General features: G+C 33.3%; 2 protein-coding genes across 2 annotated transcripts; one reads left to right on the top strand and one right to left on the bottom strand.

Annotated features, from left to right (window-relative positions):
- Positions 1 to 906: 906 nt before the first annotated feature.
- LOTGIDRAFT_129554 (hypothetical protein) lies at positions 907 to 6,693 on the top strand (the record flags this gene model as incomplete). Its single annotated transcript, XM_009064885.1, has 5 exons — positions 907 to 1,113; positions 1,938 to 2,057; positions 5,320 to 5,438; positions 5,971 to 6,175; positions 6,580 to 6,693. Coding segments are annotated over 5 exons (765 nt in total), but the record flags the coding sequence as incomplete, so codon positions are not given.
- Positions 6,694 to 16,838: 10,145 nt separating this feature from the next.
- LOTGIDRAFT_167403 (hypothetical protein) lies at positions 16,839 to 19,759 on the bottom strand (the record flags this gene model as incomplete). Its single annotated transcript, XM_009064884.1, has 3 exons — positions 16,839 to 17,036; positions 19,015 to 19,233; positions 19,730 to 19,759. The coding sequence occupies 3 exons, from the start codon at positions 19,757 to 19,759 to the stop codon at positions 16,839 to 16,841; spliced, it is 447 nt and encodes a 148-aa protein (XP_009063132.1).
- Positions 19,760 to 20,820: the final 1,061 nt, after the last annotated feature.

The following is a 20,820-nucleotide window of genomic DNA, read 5'->3' as shown; positions in this document are numbered from 1 at the left end:
ACTATGGAATAAAAACCTAATATGAAAGTTTTAACTAGAGTTAATATTGTCAAATTGTTATAAGGCCGTATATCAAAACCAGTTTAAGCTGCTTTCTTAACAATAGGTACGTGCCTTTTTACTCACGCCTTTCAAAACAAATTCAGGTTAATCAAATAGTTAGATACAAAGATTTTCTATATAATTTACAATGTTCTGTATTTTATTCTTTATTTTGTTTTACTTCTAGCCCATTCCATACATTGGATCACTACATTTATTTGATCACCAAAAAATTATAGTCCAAGGCAAAGCTCATCATCACCATCAAAGGTATGTATTTTGAAATTGAAAACATCAAGCAGTACTGGTATAGGATTATTGGAAGAAAAGTACAAAATCTCGTTTAAAGAGATTGTAAAGAGATTCTCTGAACATTTGATGTTTATCAGGGACACTAATAGCATTGCACCTTTCCAATTTTCAATCAGAGGTTCCTGCAATTCCACCACAACTAAGCATTTTATTATTTCAGTGTCGCAAAGGGCCTTATATGATGTACGCAAATTTTGCAATTGTTACCTCATCCAATGCTTAGTTTTGGTAGAATTGCAGGAACCACAGACGTCTGATTGGAATTGTGCAAATCGATGCTGTCAGTGTCACAAAATGCCAGAGCTGGAGAGGGCAGAAATTTGATTGGTTAAAGCAGGGTTAGGTCAAAATGTTTTTTTGATGAATGTTTAAGAGGCCAGTCTTTAGACCCTAACTGAAGTGGTTACATTAAAAATAACATCGAATAAAAAAACATAACAAAAATTTAGTCTAATTGTAATTTTACTATCTTTGAAAATATTTGGATTTGTATTTTAGTCAGACTGGAGAACAAAGAACATATTTATTACATAAAAATTTATTCTTTTTTTCAGATTCTCGATCAATTTCACTTCACACCCTGACACAGATTTAAAGGACACAGCTCTGCATTTTAATCCCCGATTCGATGAGGGTTGTATAGTCAGAAATTCTAAACAACATGGAGGTTGGGGAAGTGAAGAGAGACATGCAGGTCTTCCACTTCAAAAGGGCACTCCTTTTGAAATTGTCTTTGATGTTCATCCTCACAACTACAAGGTAAAGTTTCTATCTTGTCTGTTACGGACCACTCTCATTTGGTTAACCCTCGCCAATGTTGCTTCGTTTCCATGAGTTGAGACTTGGCAATGAAAGACTGACATATTGTCATGTAAATTGGCAAGAGCAGATAACTCTATCTGAAAATTGATTTTGATTGACTAGAATAGCATAGAGCAGTTAAATTGCTGTGTAATTAAAAATTCGCAAGACAAAATAGTTTTAACAATACTTCATGAATAATTATTAGATGTTTTATTATATATGGTATATATAAATTATGCTATTATGGTATAAATATATAAATTATGCAGAAACCACTTAATAAATTAAGATTCACAAACTGGATGACATACTTTGTTATTGTAGCTGTAATAGGCTACTACCGAGAGACCTTGCATCATTTGAACGGAGACAGCTGGAACTATTTATTTTTGATATGGCATATCTGTTCTCCAGTGTGTATGTGACACAGCCCCGTCGTAAGGGTGGGGGCTGGGCAGAGATTGATTAATTTACAGTTTCTTTGTACAAAATCAAAAATATATAGATTTTGATACCTTTTTGGCAACTTTGCAAAATTGTCAGAAATAAGCTCTCTAGGCATTTAATTTTCAGATTTTCTGAATACAATATCTGAACCCCAGCACCAATTCATTCCTGGAGACAGGGCTGATGTGACAAGACAACCTCACGTAGAATTTCAAGAATCACAGATGTTGGACTTAAATTGGAAACAAACGGATGCTATCAGCGTCCCCTATACACATAAAAACCTTTTTACAATTATATTATCATTACAAAACTTCATTTGCTCATTTCAGATACATATTAATGGACGCCATTTCTGTGACTTCCATCATCGACTACCTAAACAATCTGTTAATTATTTAGTTATTTATGGTGATGTGGAAATCAGCTTTATTAAGTTTGAAGGTCAAAAAGTAAGTGGATTTATAATATCTTTATCATCTTGATCTATCAAAGGTTTATGAGCCTATTTGACATTTAACCCTTGATCCAGCAAGTCACTCAGCCCCTGCACTAAATTTTGTTAGTTATTAGTAGGGCAATTCTTGACCAAGTAGATTTTATTCCAAAAAACATTTGACAATAGCTCTGTCATACTCTGTATATAATATGATGACTTATTTAAGGGATTTTGCATCCAATGTATGAATTTTCCATTTGAAGTCATTTATTCCTGTAATTTCTGATTATGACATCACTTTGGCAAATATCACTTGAGCCCACTGACCACTAATGGGGTCCCAATATAGGTTACATAAATGCTCTTTTGATCTGTTTATAACCAATTGAATTATTATGTAGGATAGATTATAAGGGAGATTTGCTGGTTGTTGGATTTTATGGTGAATAGCCATGCTATTTCAAGATGCCATTTTCCTATGTTTTTCTGCTCAACTATAATATGCTACTTCTGCTTAAAAAATATTTCCTTTTATGATTCTGAGAATTTCTTTTTGAATTTGTAATTTACTTCTTCTATTTTGTATTTTGAAATGTGAATATGATAATATAATGAGTATAAATTTGATAAAAATAGAAATATGTGCTTAAAGAGTAAACTAGTCACATCCAATATTTAAACACACATCCAAAGCTTCTTATTCATGATAGCACTATCCCGTGCCACTCCTTTCCAGCAATCTAGTTACAAAAGACCAGGTGGTAGACCAGCTCCTCCACCATACTCTCAGGGCTTCCACCAGCCACCACCACCTGGAATGCATTCATCTCCTTTTCCCATGGGGATGCATCCACCACCTGCTGGCTTCAATCCAGGGGTAAGTTTATATTGGTATGATAATCAATCAGGGTTGATTTTTCAAATCTGATTAGCAATTTATCACACCAAATCTTAGTTTTGGCTGATGAAGTTTGATTTTGATACACATTTCTTAAAACTTTTTTAATTATATAAAAAGCTTGTATTAAAAGTAAAAATATAAAATTTAATTTGATTGTGATAAATTTTCATTTTGGCTAATCATTGGAAATATTGGAACGCAAAAAGGGTAATTTTGAATCGCAAACTGCGAGAGGATACTGCTGAAATTGAATCCTGATGTAAATAGGTAAGAAAAGCTTCCCTCTCATGCTTATCCTGATGCTTTTACTTGACAGAGTTGTGGCTTTTATTGCTTTCATATATATTCAATGTATAATTTGGTTGAAGTAAATGGACAGTGATAGTACTGTATGCTCTACTCCAGGAGAAATACCACTCATGTGACACCAAACCTACATTACAGGCTGCATTCTAATATTTTATTTTACTATTTGAACAGTAAATTTGAAATTTCAAGGCAATTGATAATGGTAACAAAACTTATGATTGAAAAATCTTAGTTGCTCGTCTTCATTGCAATTTGATGTGCTGGATGATTCTTCATATCTCCAATATATATGTACGATTCAACGTAGGTGATGATATTAATAATTGTAATTTTTTCAGGGTTATGCTCCAGCACCATCTTATCCTGGATCACAACCACTTTTCAATCCTGTAAGTTTATATTTTTGAATTGATTATTATTTAGTGTAGTTCAGGTCATTTAATATTCTTTTGGAGAAATCTGGGATGTAATAAGCAAAAAGGAAGGAAAAACGATGGCTAATTGTCACCACAAGCCATGGTATAAATTCTATATTATATACAAATCTGAACAAATTCTAGCTTATGTACAAATCTGAAAATGTGTCAAGTTCTAGGTCATGGACAATGTACAAATCTGAACAAAATGTTACAAATTCTAAATTATGTACAATTTACAAATCTGAACAAAATCTAGGTTACGTACAAATCTGAAGATGTGACAAATTCTACGTTATGTACAATGTATAAATCTGAAAAAATTGTAGCTTATGTACAAATCGGAAAATGTAAGAAATTCAAGGTTATGTACAATGTACAAATCTGAACATAACCTAGGTTATGTACAAATCAAAAAATTCTATGCTATATGCCAATCATAATTGTCAAGATACAAATTCAATTAATTACTTAATTGATCTCAGCCTACTTCTGAATTCTTTAATTTTGAAAGTCTACAGGCAATATGAAGATAACCAGTAGCCATACAAGTGTTCACACATCTGGTACATCATGTGAATCTCACTCTCATAGTTCAGCTATTGGAGCCTTACATTTACCATCCCGGCTAGCTTCAGCTGTTGTAAGAGATGTCAAAACAATATTTGGGGGTATTGGTTCAGGATTAACTCTGTCATCCAGAAGTAGTAGCTTCAGTAAAACTCTTGGTCCACAGGTTCAAATATATTCATTTACCCCTTCTTTGTCCACTTGAAATTTTAACACACAGAATGCCTGTAAATGCTGTAAATAAAAGCTTTAAGTGTCCTCAATACTAAATAAACTCAGATGAATCCTTTTTATTCACTTTCTCTTAAATAGGCATTCTTTAGAAAATGTAGGAGACATATTGGTATACAATTAAGCTTTTATTTTACTCAAATCCGTACGTTAGTTTCCTTGCAGCTTGCAAAAAGCATAACGAACTTTAAAAGGTTTTAAAACATTTTGGCGTTAAAAATAACGGCTGCATTTTTTTAGTTTAAACTTTCAGATATGTTATGGGATACCTTTCCATAGATTTTGGTTTATAGGTTTTCACAAATTTGAGCAAAAAATTTTTTTCGACCTACAAAAAAATGTCCCTTTGAGCATCTTAAGATGAAGCGAAGCTGACGTGAGAATTAATGGTGAAAAATTTCAGATTGCATCCTTCTGCCAGGATTTCACAATCCCACTATGTCAATATATCAACCTTCCAACCTCCAAACCTCTCATCTGATAAAGCTTATTCCCAGCATCACTTCTCATACAAGTAATATGACATTTAGTTCTTCTGTAATCAATGACTTAATGTTTCAGCAATTACAAAAATAAAATCACTTGCACAATTTCTGAACACAGGTTCATATTTCGCAAAACTCACATACTCACTTTGAGTTTTAGTTATATAATAGATTTATTGCAAATATTATGCCATGTATATGCAGCTCAGTAAAAACCTAATTTAATGTATATTAGATGTGTGAACACTTGTAAGAGCTTGTAAAGGTGTGAAATTGACTAGGTATCTAGTGGTGTAGGGTGCAGTATTAATAATAAGTAGAAATAGTAGAAACCTATACATAAGGTACTAATTTTGCCAGGAGTTCAATGCGATTTGTTCCTACCTCTTTCAGGCTGTACCATTAACAACAGGTATTCCTGGACAATTATCTCCTGGTAGAATGATCCATGTTAGTGGTGTACCATATTCTAATCCCTCTAGGTAAGTCAGCAGTGTCCTCACTCATAGTTTGTGGATCATGAGACGTGGCATTGATTTTTTCCTGATTTGAGCATTGAAATCATGGTAAAGTGTGATTGTATTACAAAATAGTAGTCAGATCATGGATGACAAGTGTATAAACCCACAGAAAATAAAACAGTTTTTTAATCTGATTGTTCCCCTAAGAGATCTCCTCATAATCATTTTTGTAGAACTGTTTGTCCACTCAACAACCCATCCAACAAAACATCCAGGGGGTGCTAGTTCTGCATGTTAAGGATTCATGGAATCAACTGGAAGTTGAATAAAGTATGAAACTGAGTTCAGAATGCCTCCAACTTGTACCGAAAAAAAGTAGACAGAAAACAATAGTTGTGTTCAATAGTTGGAATAGAAGGCTTAATTTTGAATGTAGACATATCCAGTTTTCTTCTTTTCGATTGAGGCCAGAATTGGGCTTGGAGGAGATCTATTGTTTTGTGACATTGTTATATGCAATCTATCCAATAATGAATCAGTCTGTTTATTTCAGAATGACCTTTAATCTGATGTGTGGTTCTGACAAAGCTCTGCATTTTGATGTTAGATTTAATTATGGAGACTCCCGTAATGTGTGTGTTCGAACCCATTGTCAAAATGGTAATTATGGCCCAGAAGAGCGACAGCACTCTTTTTTCCCTTTCATGCCCAATGCTAGTTTTGATCTGCTGATTTTGGTGGAACCATCTTGCTACAAGGTCAGTAAAAGAGGGTTGTTTGATATAAGGACTCTCAACTGAAAGAGATAAAGTGGTGTAATTATTGGATTTGAGAAAAATATGGTATAACTTCTTTAATATAGTGGTCCAACTATTTTACTTTATTTTTTTTTCTAATTTGAGCTATTGATAGCACTATTTAGAATTATAATCTGACACATAGTTCCTCTGAAATTCAAGAAAAAATTTAATATTAACTGCATGGTTATAACTGTCTAAAAATAATAGTTTAAATTTTCGCAGTTTTCTATTATGTCAGGGAATCTGATGTCAGACTTTAATTCTGCAAAGTGATACAGATAGCTGAAATTGACAATGATTTCCCTCTAGAGTCTTAATAATAACACTGAATTTTATTTTCCTATGTCTATTTTCTATTTCAGATTGCTGTTAATAATCAACACTTCATTGAATTTCACCACAGAATTCCTTATCAGAATGTTACAACATTGAATATTGAGGGAGATGTTCGTCTGACACAAGTTAGATTTCAGTAAATATGTCAAAAGTAAAGGGCATTCAACCTTCAAGCATTGTTTCAACAGCTTGTAACACTTTTCGATATGTCAACCTTATTGTCAAAAATAAAATTATATATCTTTAAGATTGTGCAAATATTGATGTAAGAGTTTTGTTTATATATATTATGCTTAACTTCAGATTAAAAATCGACCAACAATTTGACAAAAATATATTGAATTAGTTTTTCAATGGTTTTCAAAACACCATGTACACCAAAAAATTAATTTCGAACTCTTTTAAATGATGATGCTTATTCTAGAAGTGTGATTGGTCGATGATTTAAATTCCATATAATAACCAATCAAATTTCGAGGATTCATTTTGATAAAACTCTAGTTTATTTATTAGGGGTGCACCCTGATAATCAAAGTATGTAATCAAAATACATGTATATAATTATATTTTTATGAGTGAAATAAGTTTGATTGCAGTTGTTAATAACTGCTTAATATGTCTTATAGACCTTGATTCTTGAAATCTTAACTTATATGATATCTAGATTTTAGGGAATAATATAACATTATTGGTGATGCCAAAATCATTTTAAGTCAAGGTTTTGTGAATAAGACCCAAATTTGTAGCTGGACATAATTGTTATTATTATTATAGATATTGTTGGTTAAAGAATATTTGTTATAAGTATATAAAAGCAAAAAATTCTCACTGTAAAAATAGTATTCAATACATTGTAGAGCAATATAGAAATACCACTGTTAAAATAGTGCTAATTACAACAATTGTAGAGTCCTATAGAAATACAACTGTTAAAATAGTACTCAATACATCAATTGTAGAGCGAAATACCATTGTTAAAATAGGACTCAATACAACAATTGTACAGCAATAGAGAAATATATTTTTTTAGGAAAGTATCTATTATTTGTTCAGTAAGCAGTATGATCAAAATGTACTATTATTGTGAAAATTTACATGTTAGTAACTATTAATAATGAATTTATTAACATTTTTTTTTCTAAATGTTGTCTTCCTCAATTCATAAAAATCTATATTGTGAACATTTTCATATTGAACGCAGGACTTGTTATATATTTTAATGGCAAAATTTTTGGTAAGAAATTACTCTCCCTATAGCAACCTCATTTTGGATAATTTGATGGTCAATGCTGTGATAAAATGCTGCATGGGCTTGAAAAACTCGCCAAAAAAATATAACTTACTTTGTTTAATTATCTGTTTTCTTTTAATTAGTTGTTGGATATGTAAATTTTATAATTCGAATATAGTGCTAGTTTTTCTGCTTAAAGTTATTTACTAATAATATTTACTTACATTAAGAAAAAGTATTTTTTTGTTAGATATAAACATAATCATTAGAATGGTATTTCTCCTTATTTTCAAATCAAAATTTTCTCAATATGTTCCTTAAGATGTGAACTCCCTCTTCCATTTGATATGATATAATGTGAAAAAGTCAGAAAGCTGTGAACACCATCGAGCACTACCTTATACATTTGGGGGAAGATCTGGTGTGATCGTCTCAGGGTCAGGTACCGAAAAAATGATCGACTTATTTTTTATCGACCCAGTCTTCTTTATTTTTTTACCCGATTGATATCAGCAAGCCATTGATTTGCAAGTTGAAAATAGACATTGGTGATCTCAGAAGAGTTAGTTAGGTAATTAGGCCCTACAACAACAGTAGATACTTGAGGTGCAGAATAAACAGCAATTTCTAACATGGACTTTTTACCATAATCTACACCCAATTTTCCATGAGCAGCAACAAGTATCTAGATCCGACCACCCATAAAAGACAGAAAAATAAAAATCCACGAATGGACATCGTTATAGCTGCATCTTCTTTATCGGTGATGAGCTGTAAGAGATGATGGTTAAAAAAGTTAATCAACAACTCTTGGTTTCAGATCAACAAAAAACAGCTTTTGAAACGTGCTTACCAGCTCATGTTTCACTAAAGAATGTGTGTAAGGAATCTCCATCTATCCCAATACATTTGTCATGGGGCATCTGACCATAAGCTTGAATTCCGTCTTCCAAGCACTACAACCCCCATCAGACCACCGTGAACCATCAAAACTGTGACTGAGAATGCGACACCTTTCAAAGACCAGGAGCATTATCTGGAGATGTCAAACCTTGTCATCAAATTGATCAATTGTTTAACTTTTTCATGAAACGAAATGAAAATGATAACCTCGTTCATTCATTCAGTAAGTCATTCATTCAATTATCCATTCACTGTTTGCTTATTTCACAAATATTAAAAAAATCAGATGTTTTAGACACCCGTCAATCAAGATTTGATGTGTATTATTCAACTGTAATCTTGTACCTTTGTACGTGTTAAATGTCGTGATAAAGGAGTTAGTTTTTAATGGCAGCGTGACCAGGGTCTATCCAAGAGGACAAACTTCTCGGGTGATTTTCTAAAGTGAATGTGTAAAAACGTAAACCCATAATTAATCTCATATCAAATGACAGGGACTTCAATCTCAATCGGAGTATAAATTTCAAATTTTACAGTGAAATCATTTTCCTCAACCGGCTCGCTTCCTGTATCAAATACACACCGATTAAAGTTAATACTCAATAGGGAAATTTGAGAAATATACCGGATTTTGATACGATGAGTTCTTAATTAGACTTAATTGCATGGTTGATATGAGCTCACTTCGCTGCTTCAATTATCACATGTCTAATTGTTACATCGTCTACTACAAAATATATTTGTCTAGAAAAACATCATCGAGTACTATCTTCTCTTAAGGTTACCTCACACCATAGCGATTACCATTTGCGTATAGTTGCGAATAATGAAAGTGGAAATGAGCACCGAACGCCACTCACAACTTAGCTGCATGCAGTGGTGTTGCCAGCCTCCCGAGACTTGAGGTACAAATACGTGACAACCGTCCATGATGAGATTCAAAATGTGCCTGCTTTGTGGATTGCTTGGTCAAAAGCCTCCAACCGAGCATCTATCATCGACAATGGAAATATTGCCTTGACAAAGGGACATTTCACTCCATTAGTCCAAAAAGCTTAACTTTTCGTGTAAATTCACTTGAATCAACCTACAATTAACTTTTCTAAAATCCCGAAGCGTGTGACGGAGAAACAATTTGGTTAAAAAATGGCAAATGATGAATTAAAACCTCGAGTCAAGCAAACCACACTTAATATGCAGGAAACGACAATTTTAAGAAATATCACCCATTCGCTAGTAAAATTATTTTCAATAGAAATAAATATAGCTTCATGCATCAAATCATGACTAAAAGACAGCCAACACAGTAGGTTAACCCGTAAAATAATTCTTATAGAATTACAATAAGTAGATTTATTGTGGTCTGAAAGACAATGCTAAAATTCGACGAAAATAACCGTTATTAATTGCAGTTGTCTCCCTTTAAGTGTTGTGCGTTCCCTCTTTTCTCTTAATAGATGTACGCTGCTTCTGAGATTTGCCAATGGGCCAACGAAAAGTAACGGAGTAATATTTTTAATATTTGTATCATTTCTGAAAGTCTTGACCTGAAAGGTTATAGGGCATGCGTAATAGTTAAAGCGGCAATAGGTAATGGAAAAGGGAACGTGGAATATTGGGTGAAACACTATTTGTCATGACAAATCATAATTTTTAGATGAAGTTTTCTACGTGTAGTGTGGCAACAGAAAAAAGCAGCTTCTATAAGGTTACCGTTCCATGTTCATTTCCGCTTTAATATGGCTTATCGTCTTCCATTCGGCAGTTTCCGTAAAGCTGAATATATTGCAAAGTGTTAGCAGAACTTTCAAGGTAGGCCGTTTGACCAGCTAGCTCCATGTATATTATTCTTAAGTGACGATTGACGATAACTAATTACTGGTTCATATAGTAACTCGACTTAGCAAAGGAAAGATATCGTTGATGAATTACCAATAATTACATAGGGGCCATAGTTCATAAATAATTCATTTTGATACTCCCTATTTTTTATTATTTCAAAGTTCAACACGGGTATCATTATCGCCTCCGTTCATCTCCTTATACAGTATCAAAGATTGTAGGCTGTAGTCCTGTGTGGAAAAATAACAAGGTCTTTTAGTAAATAAATCAAATTTCAGAAGCGCATCACCTTTTTAAAAAATTGATTGCTTATGCAATACATTTTTATTAGTAAAATTATGGTGGACAATTGACCTTTCAGAATTCATGGAATAAGAACCAAACCTCAGAGCTACTTGTCTATGAATTAATCCTGGACGTAGCTCCTTTAAGCCTAAGATATAAATTCTCCAAGTTGTAACATGAGAAGCTATTCCAACCGAGAATATCATTAAACTGTCAACAATTATACGGGTATCCTGACCGCCCTATTTTATGCACGGAGTCACTGAAGGTACTCATTACCTTACCCACGTCATGCAAATTGAAACAGACACGACGCTAAAATCAATAGGCTAAGGGACATGACGTCGCCTTGTGAAAACCCCTTTTGCCTTTTGGTGATAAATTGGTAAATTACAGCGCTCAAGGTAAAAGTCACCGATCTTTTGTGTGATAATTATTATTTCTAACTGACAAATTATGGATGAGATGGTAATTCTTGATAGGGGGTAACATGAAAAAGAAAAAATGAAGATATCCCTAAAGATGATATGAATAATTTATGATTTTTCAACAAATACGTTTATTTAGCCCACTTTTCTTGTAAGAAATATTTTTATAGAAATTTTGAAACTCACTTTCGTCCATAGATAATATGACATTTTGTCAGAATGATATTTCCATGTTTGCATGTTTATCTAGGCAACATAATTCTGCAATTCGCAATATGACATGCAAGACAGGGAACGAGTAATATCAACCTCAGAACACATAACCACAACAACAATGCTTGCATAGCAGCCAGTGGGCGTATATTTAAAACAGTTATTTGTCAGCCCTTTATTTATTATTGCTCATATACTGTATTGACTGCTTTACGAAGTGTAGTTCAAAATTATTTAGTAGATTTTCAAACACATTGGAGTAAGTACAACTAATAGTTACATGTAGCTCGTAGACAATTTTTAACCCCAACTAATATCGAAGGATTCAACCCAGATTTAAAGGCTCAACACTAAAGATTAAAATATATAAAAGTGTTATTTTGTCAAGATTTCTCAACACAGCTGCTTTGAAGTCTAATTGTGCAGAATGATGGAATTTAAATTTGATTAAAACAGACAACCTGGGTTGCTCATTGTGAAACTTTGCTCTCTACTCCGTCAGCTGGTTTCAAATGGTAAATTCTTTACTGTCAGATTTAGTTCAAGACCACCCCAGATATTCATCTCGGCGATAAAATCAAACTAACTTTCCGACAGTCAGTAATTCTAAAACGCAGCACGTCACTTCATAATGTTACATATAATTAGACCTTCTCGTCTTAAACAATTTCTTAAAGAATATATCATTAGAGGGCTTGTACAGAATAAGTTTCAAAAATAAAATATAGAACTGCGTCTTTGACGAATGCGCCATTTTGGAGGGGGGGGGGGGGGGGGTGATTGGAGTCTTTAATACATGTAAATAATCTTCAGAAGTATTAAAAAAGTACAAAGATTGCATAATTCATTCAAACTGTTTAGGAATTTATTTTCCTATTTTTATAAATGTCTTTTCTGTATATATGACAGTGTCTCACTGACTTGTCTAAACGCGGATGATCCTGAACACACATGGATTTGAAGGCTCAAATTTTGGCGATGGGCTGTGCACACTAGTACTGATTGGCTTAACTAAAAGAATTCCCGTTTCTGAGACTGAAGTATGATTGGTCAAAAAAAGAATGGCGCACCATCCCGATGGTTGACGTTTTGGCTCTTTTGTATTGCTTTCATTTTGTGAATGGCAAATTCTGCTCGACCGTCTCGAGATGATAAAAAACAATAACATTTAGATGAAGAGATCTTAAAAGCAAAAACACAGAAGACGTCTTATAATTTTGCAATTTCTTTATGATAATTTTCTGCTCTATGAAAAACTTATTAAATTGCTTCAATATCTAACATTGAAGTTGAAAAAAAATATAACTGTGATTTTTGGAAGTTATTTGCAGACTCAACATATTTGGACTCTCTATGATTGCTTTGAAATAGAAACCACTTTTAAAATTATACACCTGAGTGGGGTTAGCTAATATCATACGTCACTTAAATTACCTTCAAAAAAGGGTGTCGTCAAAGGGAGATAAGAGAAAATATAACTCATGCATGCATTATAACAATTGGCAACCCAACATCAAAGAAAAGTAAATATAACAGTTTTATCTCTGTTATTATGATAAATAAATTAAAAGTAAGTTTCATCATTTGATAAGAATCTTGTTATCACCTTCGACGTCAAAACGTATTTTACTACAATAAATTGAAAATGAATTCAGTCGTGTGGCTGAAGCTCGAGTAATTATTTTAAGCCCGTAACATTAGAACGTACTTCACAGCAACAGGGCAACTGATGGAAAACGCTGATGGAATTAAATTCAGCGACCAAGATAAGATTTTTCAGGATGTCGTCAATCTCTTGCAGTTTTAGATCACAAATTTGATACAAATTTCAACGTATATGGCGGACAAAATATTACGAAATGTGAAATTCTGGAAATCGGACATAATGCTTCCGACGGACAAGACTAACCCGAATCCATCCCAGCATAGGTCCCCCTGTCAGTGAAGCAGAAAGGAGGGGCTGACATGGAAAATGCATCTAGACGTTCGGGTGGGAAAATAAACTGAGTCTGTGCTCGTTAAAGATTCCTCGACAATTATTGGAAATCAAAAAAGAGTAGGCTTATGCCGCTGTCCTGACAAAATCTCACCCATGGCACACTCCATGGTCTTCATTAGCCTAATTATGAGCAGAAGAGTAGGACATAAAACTCCATTTTATATTCGGACCATTGTGAGGTATTCTTCCATACCCATTATTAAATATTAACTTTTTATTGCTTTTATTAATCGGCTCAAAATTTAAAAAAAATATATATAATAAATTGTTATTTCAGTATCTGACTTGCAATCAAATTGTCTATGACCGTCAAAAATTGCCCAATACCACTAGCATAATAATTACGATTAATGATATTAAGGTGATGTAATTTCCGTAAATCAAATGCATTCCATTGAAATAATTGAATAGTAGATTTACAATACACAAAATCTTATTATTTATTTATACCGTGTCAGTGAAATAAATCGTAAATATGTCAAATTATTCAGAGAAATTTCCTTAAAAGTTGACACCCTGATTTATTTGCTTATAAATAAAATATTTCCCTTGAAATTATCATTGAAATAGATATAATAACTCACATTATGTTCTATTGTAAAGAACTATACAGGGGGTAGATTAAATGTTTCAAACCCTACTGAGCTTTAAGTAATCTGATCTGTCATTTGAAACATAATTAGAAATTCGTTTATGCTGATTGCATGAGATAAGAAATTTCACGTAGGTTGTATTATTGTTTGTGACTAAGGAAAATGATGTATTGCATACGGCGTGCTGTTTATAGATCCTTAAAGACAGTTGGGAGAGTTTCAATCTAAAAGACTCAGCAGTGTCTACTCACTAACAGTAATGTAGGTTGTAACAACCAACGCATCTCGCTCGACATTACCAATAACGTTCAGTATTTTATTATATAGCTTTGTTGAATAAAATATCACGACCAGTAGGCCAGTCATCATAGCCTTTTTTGTAAATATAAGTAATCAAACTGAAAAAAGGTAATGCATAACCCAATGCCTGCTTAAGCAAGATTATGAATCCAAGACATGTATTCTACGTCAACCTAGAATTGAGACTACCAGGAATCTCTACCATCAACCTATTGGGACTACCAGGAAACTCTACCATCAACCTATTGGGACTACCAGGAAACTCTACCATCAACCTATTGGGACTACCAGGAAACTCTACCATCAACCTATTGGGACTACCAGCAATCTCTACCTACCATCAACCTATTGGTTATCAAGATGTGGCGAGCTGAAATGCCACCCCCCTTACATTTACAGAATATTCCCTAAAATCTTGTTTTGATCTAAGCTAAGAATAAAGCCACTGTTTCAAAAGTTATGTATATGAATTAAAGGGCGCTAATAAACCAATTATAAACCTTGATATTCTAAACACCAACTCATCTAAGGTATCGATTAAACATACACGTATACAGTGACATTAACACGTGTACAGTCTGTTGGAGATTATACTTTAAATATATCCCACGTAGTTGTTACAAAACTGATCTGACAAACATTTCCCAATTTCTTTTATCCAAAATACTCGAATGGATATAAAATATCACAAAGAATTTCTAACGGGGTTGATACGATTCTTAACCAAGTCAAAGTTACATGTGTTTTTAAACAGCTTCTGGAAGTCATTAGACAGAAAAAAAAAGTCAAATGAAATCGGTTTGTAACAATCGAGTGATGTAGATGTCAACACGGTTAACCTCGGATAACATTACCACTTCTGGCGAACACCTGATATCCGTTTTCATGGTCAGGTTAGAATGTTTTTTTTTTTCATTTACTTAGATACTGTCAGTGCAAATGACCCATTCCTCCCCTTCATTCCATAACCGCTAATTTACCCAACTTAAAGTGACAATGTGTTCTAATTTACATAGTATATATCAAAATATTTATAGCATAGTCGCATTGAAGGAAATAAGGAAATCAGACTGACTTTGGTAAAATTATTATCTAGGACTGATCTCTCTACTATATTCAAAAATCTCTTCACCAACTGTAGCACAGATAAAAGCATGAACTCTATATAAGGTTTTTTTTCTCGTTTCCAGATCAGAAAAGCAGAAAATTTTGACATTAATCATTTCGAAAACCAAATCAATTATGGAATTATGGTTAAAGCGAAAACAATAAGATTATCGTATTTAATGGATTAGCGTTAACGTTACAGCATCCGAATCGGATCCTTCCTTCGGCACGGAAAGGTGAACCCTGTGCTTGAACAAAATGAACAATATTAGCCTACCTATGTGAACTTGCAGAGAGCGGTAGTGATTTGAATAACCATGTAGCAGAGTGAGCATACCCTCTACACAGTATTGATGGCAAAAATTTTCAAATTCAATAAAGAGCTAACAGTAAATTTTAACATCTCGCAATCTGCAAGCAGACAGCTCTTTGATTACGTGCACGTGGCGTCGTAAAGAGTTTCTGGTTTCGCCGATCTAATCTCTCAAGATTTGGGGCTTTACAAAATGAAGAAATATATTTTGATCTATGTCTCCTTCTCTCTCAAATTCTATCATTATTTCATTTGAATGAAGCAGGTCAAGACATCGCCGTGAAGGAGGAAAAAATAAAAAAAAGCTGTGTTCCTTTTTGTTATTTTTGAAACTAAATATGCTTCATCTTTTTCTTCCCAAAGTTAAGTAATATCCTTTAATTGCCTACAGCTCAAATATAAATTCTTCGTCTTATTCACATAAATACGACAGTCGATATGTTTACAAATGAATGATTTTTTTTTCATTTTATCTCATGTAACTTTTTACACTACGTCTAGCCACCTATATAGACCCATCTGATTCCATCCACTAGCTCCCCTATGGAACAAGAGGAATCGTTCCGACTACTTGGCGAGTTGCTTAATACTACATAATTTGAATGTAGGGCCTGTGGAAAATTTCAACGTTACAGGATGTGTGTACACTGATCAGTAGTTATTGGGCAATCTCTTGCTAATTCTTGTCCTGCTCAACAAGACCAGTCGTACCCCCCATACGGGTTATTTGAACCATCAGTATATATACGTATGGTTTACGATCTTGTATCCATATGAGATAAGGCGATCATTCGAGCGGTGCAAGGATCGTCCCGTTTCTTAGCCAATCTCGAAGCGGGAACTTGTATCAACTGTCGTGGAATATTTAACGTGCACAGCCTGTCTACCTATCATCACTTGCATCACAACAGGCGATAGATTTTCTGACAGCAGAAAGCGAGGTATGCTGACTGGGAAAGAATATCACTTAAATGTAAGCTAAAACTAATCATTATGTTCAAAAAGAAATTTTTATTTGAATCTATACAGAAATTAATATCAGATACAACTGGTTCAAACAACTTGTATAGTTTAACTAAAAAATCTGTTTTTCAACATCATCAGAACAGCCATTGAAACAATGATAGTTATATTGGATTGTGATACCAATGCAGCTCCATCTTCTGCACTTTCAGCACTTTCAGCACTTTCAGCACTTTCTGGCATTCCACAATAAACCATACTGATCATAGCCATTAAAGCAATCAAAACTTGGGAGAAATGTTCCATCTGTAATAGAAACAACATGGTCTTAAAAATAGTATCACTAGCTGATACCAATGTTTCGACAAAATGTTGTTTTTGATTTCCGGTTGCCGTTTATTTCTCAAGCAACTTTTAAGTTGAATTCTTACCTTTGAAGTTAATTTCTCAAAAATAAATCAGTTGAAAAAGAATTAACTCAGGTTTTAGTTATTGTAGAGAAGTGTAGTGATTTAAACCAATTGAAGTTATGTTAACTTGTTTCAATTCTAGAAGTTTATATACCTGATCATTGTTTTATCATTAGTTTGGATCATTAACGTTCAGATTTTTTTAATGACCATTGAATGAAGCCAGTCTCGATCAATATCTTGTTGTTTATCATCCTGACCAGGGCATGACTGTGGACATGGATTTTATTGCTTTCAGTTTTGTACAAAGTGTGATGTTTGGAAATAACAAATACACAAAAATAATAATAATTCGTACCTAGATTAAGAACCGTAACGCCTAAGGGCACGTGGGGGGGGGGGGGTGGGTTTAGGTGCCTAGGTGGACAGGCGGTGGGGTTTAGAGGGAGGTGGGGGAGGGGTCACATGACAAAAGCGGGTATTCGCTCGGATAGGACACAAAACAGAACACTGTCTGTGATGCAGGCTATGAACGTCATATACCCCTCGAGAGTTGGAAATCAACAAAGGTAGTCGCTGTCTATACAAAAGCCTAATCAGGTAATGTACAGGAAAATTAGAGAAAAAACTCTATTTCATTCCACATTAAGGGGCACAGAGTCAAACGCTTCTGATAACAGAGAAAAAAAACCAAAAATACAAATAAATAAATATATAAACAAACAATATTATGTTGTTTAGTTGCTCAAAGGAGATTTTCTATTTTATGCATCGCAGTAAAGACAATAAAAAATTGTTTATAAAGATCACTGATTTTAATTATGATTTTCAGACAATGCAGGTTGATATGTTGATAAAGTTTGGGTGATGAACTAAATCTACTGATATTGATAATCTCAACTATTTCAGATTTGATCTAATAGATAAAGTTATGATCACTGGTATATAAACTTTGAGAATTGTTTCAGATCACTATACTACATCAATTGGTTTACTTAATTATACTCTTCTAATATTCTCTACTTTACAAACAAGGTAAAACAACTATTTTAATTGATAACTTGACATCCTTTCATTCAAAAAGTTCATCAGGGGAAGAATGAACATACATAATGGTGGATTACTAAACTTCCATCAATTTGTAATTTTTGATTTCCCTGATAGAGCTGGATGAAGTCAAAACGAAACATTGAATATTGACGAATTCATTTCATTTTCATTTTTAAATGTACACTTTACACTCATGTTTTAGTCACATTATATCAAGTATCAAACTATTCATATTATTCTTCATTATATTTTATATTTTTTCGTCACCCTTTGAAATAATTATTGTAGTTTTATATATAGAAAGACCCCGGGGAAAATTGTCGAGTGGATGTCTATTAAAGTCATATGAATATATATTAAAATTTAAGATTGAGGGTTGACTAAAAGGCTCAAAGGCTAACTGTAAATGATCCGTACCAAGTTGATGGATCTAATATATTTCTCTACATCGTCCCCTGTGTATTTACACAATGTCAAGCTATTACGAAATTGTAGCGATTTGATTGAATTGTACGCCAGCGAATACTGCCAATCAGAGCTCTCGACAGAAAGAAATTACAGCTTACGATTTACACACTTTCTGTTGAGGCTGTACAATGTAACCAAATCCTTGCAGTTACAAACTTCCGTGATATTGATATCGGTTTATAACGTTGTTTTTATTTCAAAATACACCACATACCACATTAAAATCATAAAAATTACACACAATATTTATGTAGTGTTATTGGTTCAATCACCAAGAAAGTTTAACTAAAAAATCTGTTTTTCATCATCATCAGTACGCCCATTGAAACAATGATAGTAATATTGGATTGTGATACCAATGAAGCTCCAGCTCGGGCACTTTTTACAATTGATAACAATAAGGCACCATCTCGAGCACTTTCTACAATTTCAGCATTTTTTGTTCTTTTTGCCTTTTCTGAACTTTCTGAACTTTCTGAACTCTCTGAACTGTCAGAACTTACAGGTACAGGTCTACCACAATATACCACACTGATAAAAAGAATTAAAAACAAAACTGGTGTGAAACGTTCCATCTGTAATAAAGAAAACATGGTCTTGAATATATAGTTTTAAAAATCCGTACAAGCAAGACAATTCCTTTAAAGGGACATTCCACTTTTTTTGTCGATCATTTTTCTTTTGCTCAAATTTGTGAAAACTATACATAAAAACTAGAGATTTGTGTCCTTTAACGTATCTGAAAGTTTTATCTAAAAAAATCCAGCCGTTAATTTTTCAACGCCAAAAATATTTAAAAACATTACGTAAGGTTTTTAAGTTCGTTATGCTGTTTGAAAGCGTTAGAAAACTACTGTTGTGCGGATTTGAGTAAAATAAAAGCCTACTTGTAGAGAAATATGTCTCCTACATATTTTAAAGGTTACAACTAAAATATCGAGCCATTATAAAGCCAAACTAGGTCAAACTACTTAATTAACAATTGCAGGTGTATCTTAAATAGGCGAACATCGATATAGGAGAACGGTCCCAGCGCTTTGAAAAGCGCGACTACCTTATTTCCTCACTTACTTGTAAACGAACGTCTGAGCTCTGTTCCATGTATTACAATTTTTGAGTGACTATTTTAAACATTTTGTCTATTGCAAAATTGACTCATGCAAAATTAACGTTTACAGATAAAGCTGAATTCTTACCTTTGAAGATGATTTCTTAATAATAAATCAGTTGAAATAGAATTAACTCTAGTTTGCTTTCTTAATCTTAGAAGTTTATATACCTGATCATTGCTTTATCATTAGACTGGATCATAAACGTTTCGATTTAATTGATGACTTAAGGCCATTGTGTTAATTATTAAAATTCTTTTTATTGAACAGGGCAAGACTCTCGGCATGGGTTTTATTGCTTTCAGTTTCAAAAATAAACTTAAAGCATAAAAAGTTTAATTTAAATCATAAAAAACTATAAATTATTTCGTTTTATTATCAAAAACGGGGACGACGCCACTGCGAAAAAAACTGCTATTGGCTCGGATGGAAAACAAAACAACTTCATTTGCTTCAAGCTGTGCTCTATAAAAAAAAACCTCGAGAATTGGAAATCGAAAAGAGTAGGAGAATGTCTGTCTTGCAAAATAACCCCATTGAGCAGTATTGCTTCTCTTCATAAGCCAAATCAGATAGTCCTACCGTACAGAAAAGTTTCAGCGTTGCACAATACATGACATTACACTCAATGTTCTCCAGTGAACTCGCTGATATAAAATTTGTCGTCAGACGAATACATGTCGAAGTCATCCCTTTCAAGGAGTCCATTATTTATTTCAGTATATTTTATTACTTTTTTTTGACTTGTGCACAAGATTGTTATTGTTATTCAGTAACCTATTATCTTTAAGCTTTTGAGATATTGACTTTGAGCTCCTCTAAAATATGTATTGGGTCTGCGATATCAGTAGTTAACCTACTAACTAACTATGATACCATAACTATCTAACTAAGCTGGTAGAAATGACTCAAAATTAGTAAAAATTACCCACTACAATACTAATCAAATTGTTTGCATACATTATTTCATATACAAATCGTTTATAAATTTCAAATAAAATCCATCCAGTTATCTCCCCTACTATGGCCATTGTAGTTTAACTCTACAAAAAT

Source organism: Lottia gigantea (genome assembly GCF_000327385.1).
Source record: "Lottia gigantea unplaced genomic scaffold LOTGIsca_66, whole genome shotgun sequence".
Classification (NCBI taxonomy): Eukaryota; Metazoa; Mollusca; class Gastropoda; family Lottiidae; genus Lottia; species Lottia gigantea.
This window is presented reverse-complemented; position numbering and strand designations above follow the sequence as displayed.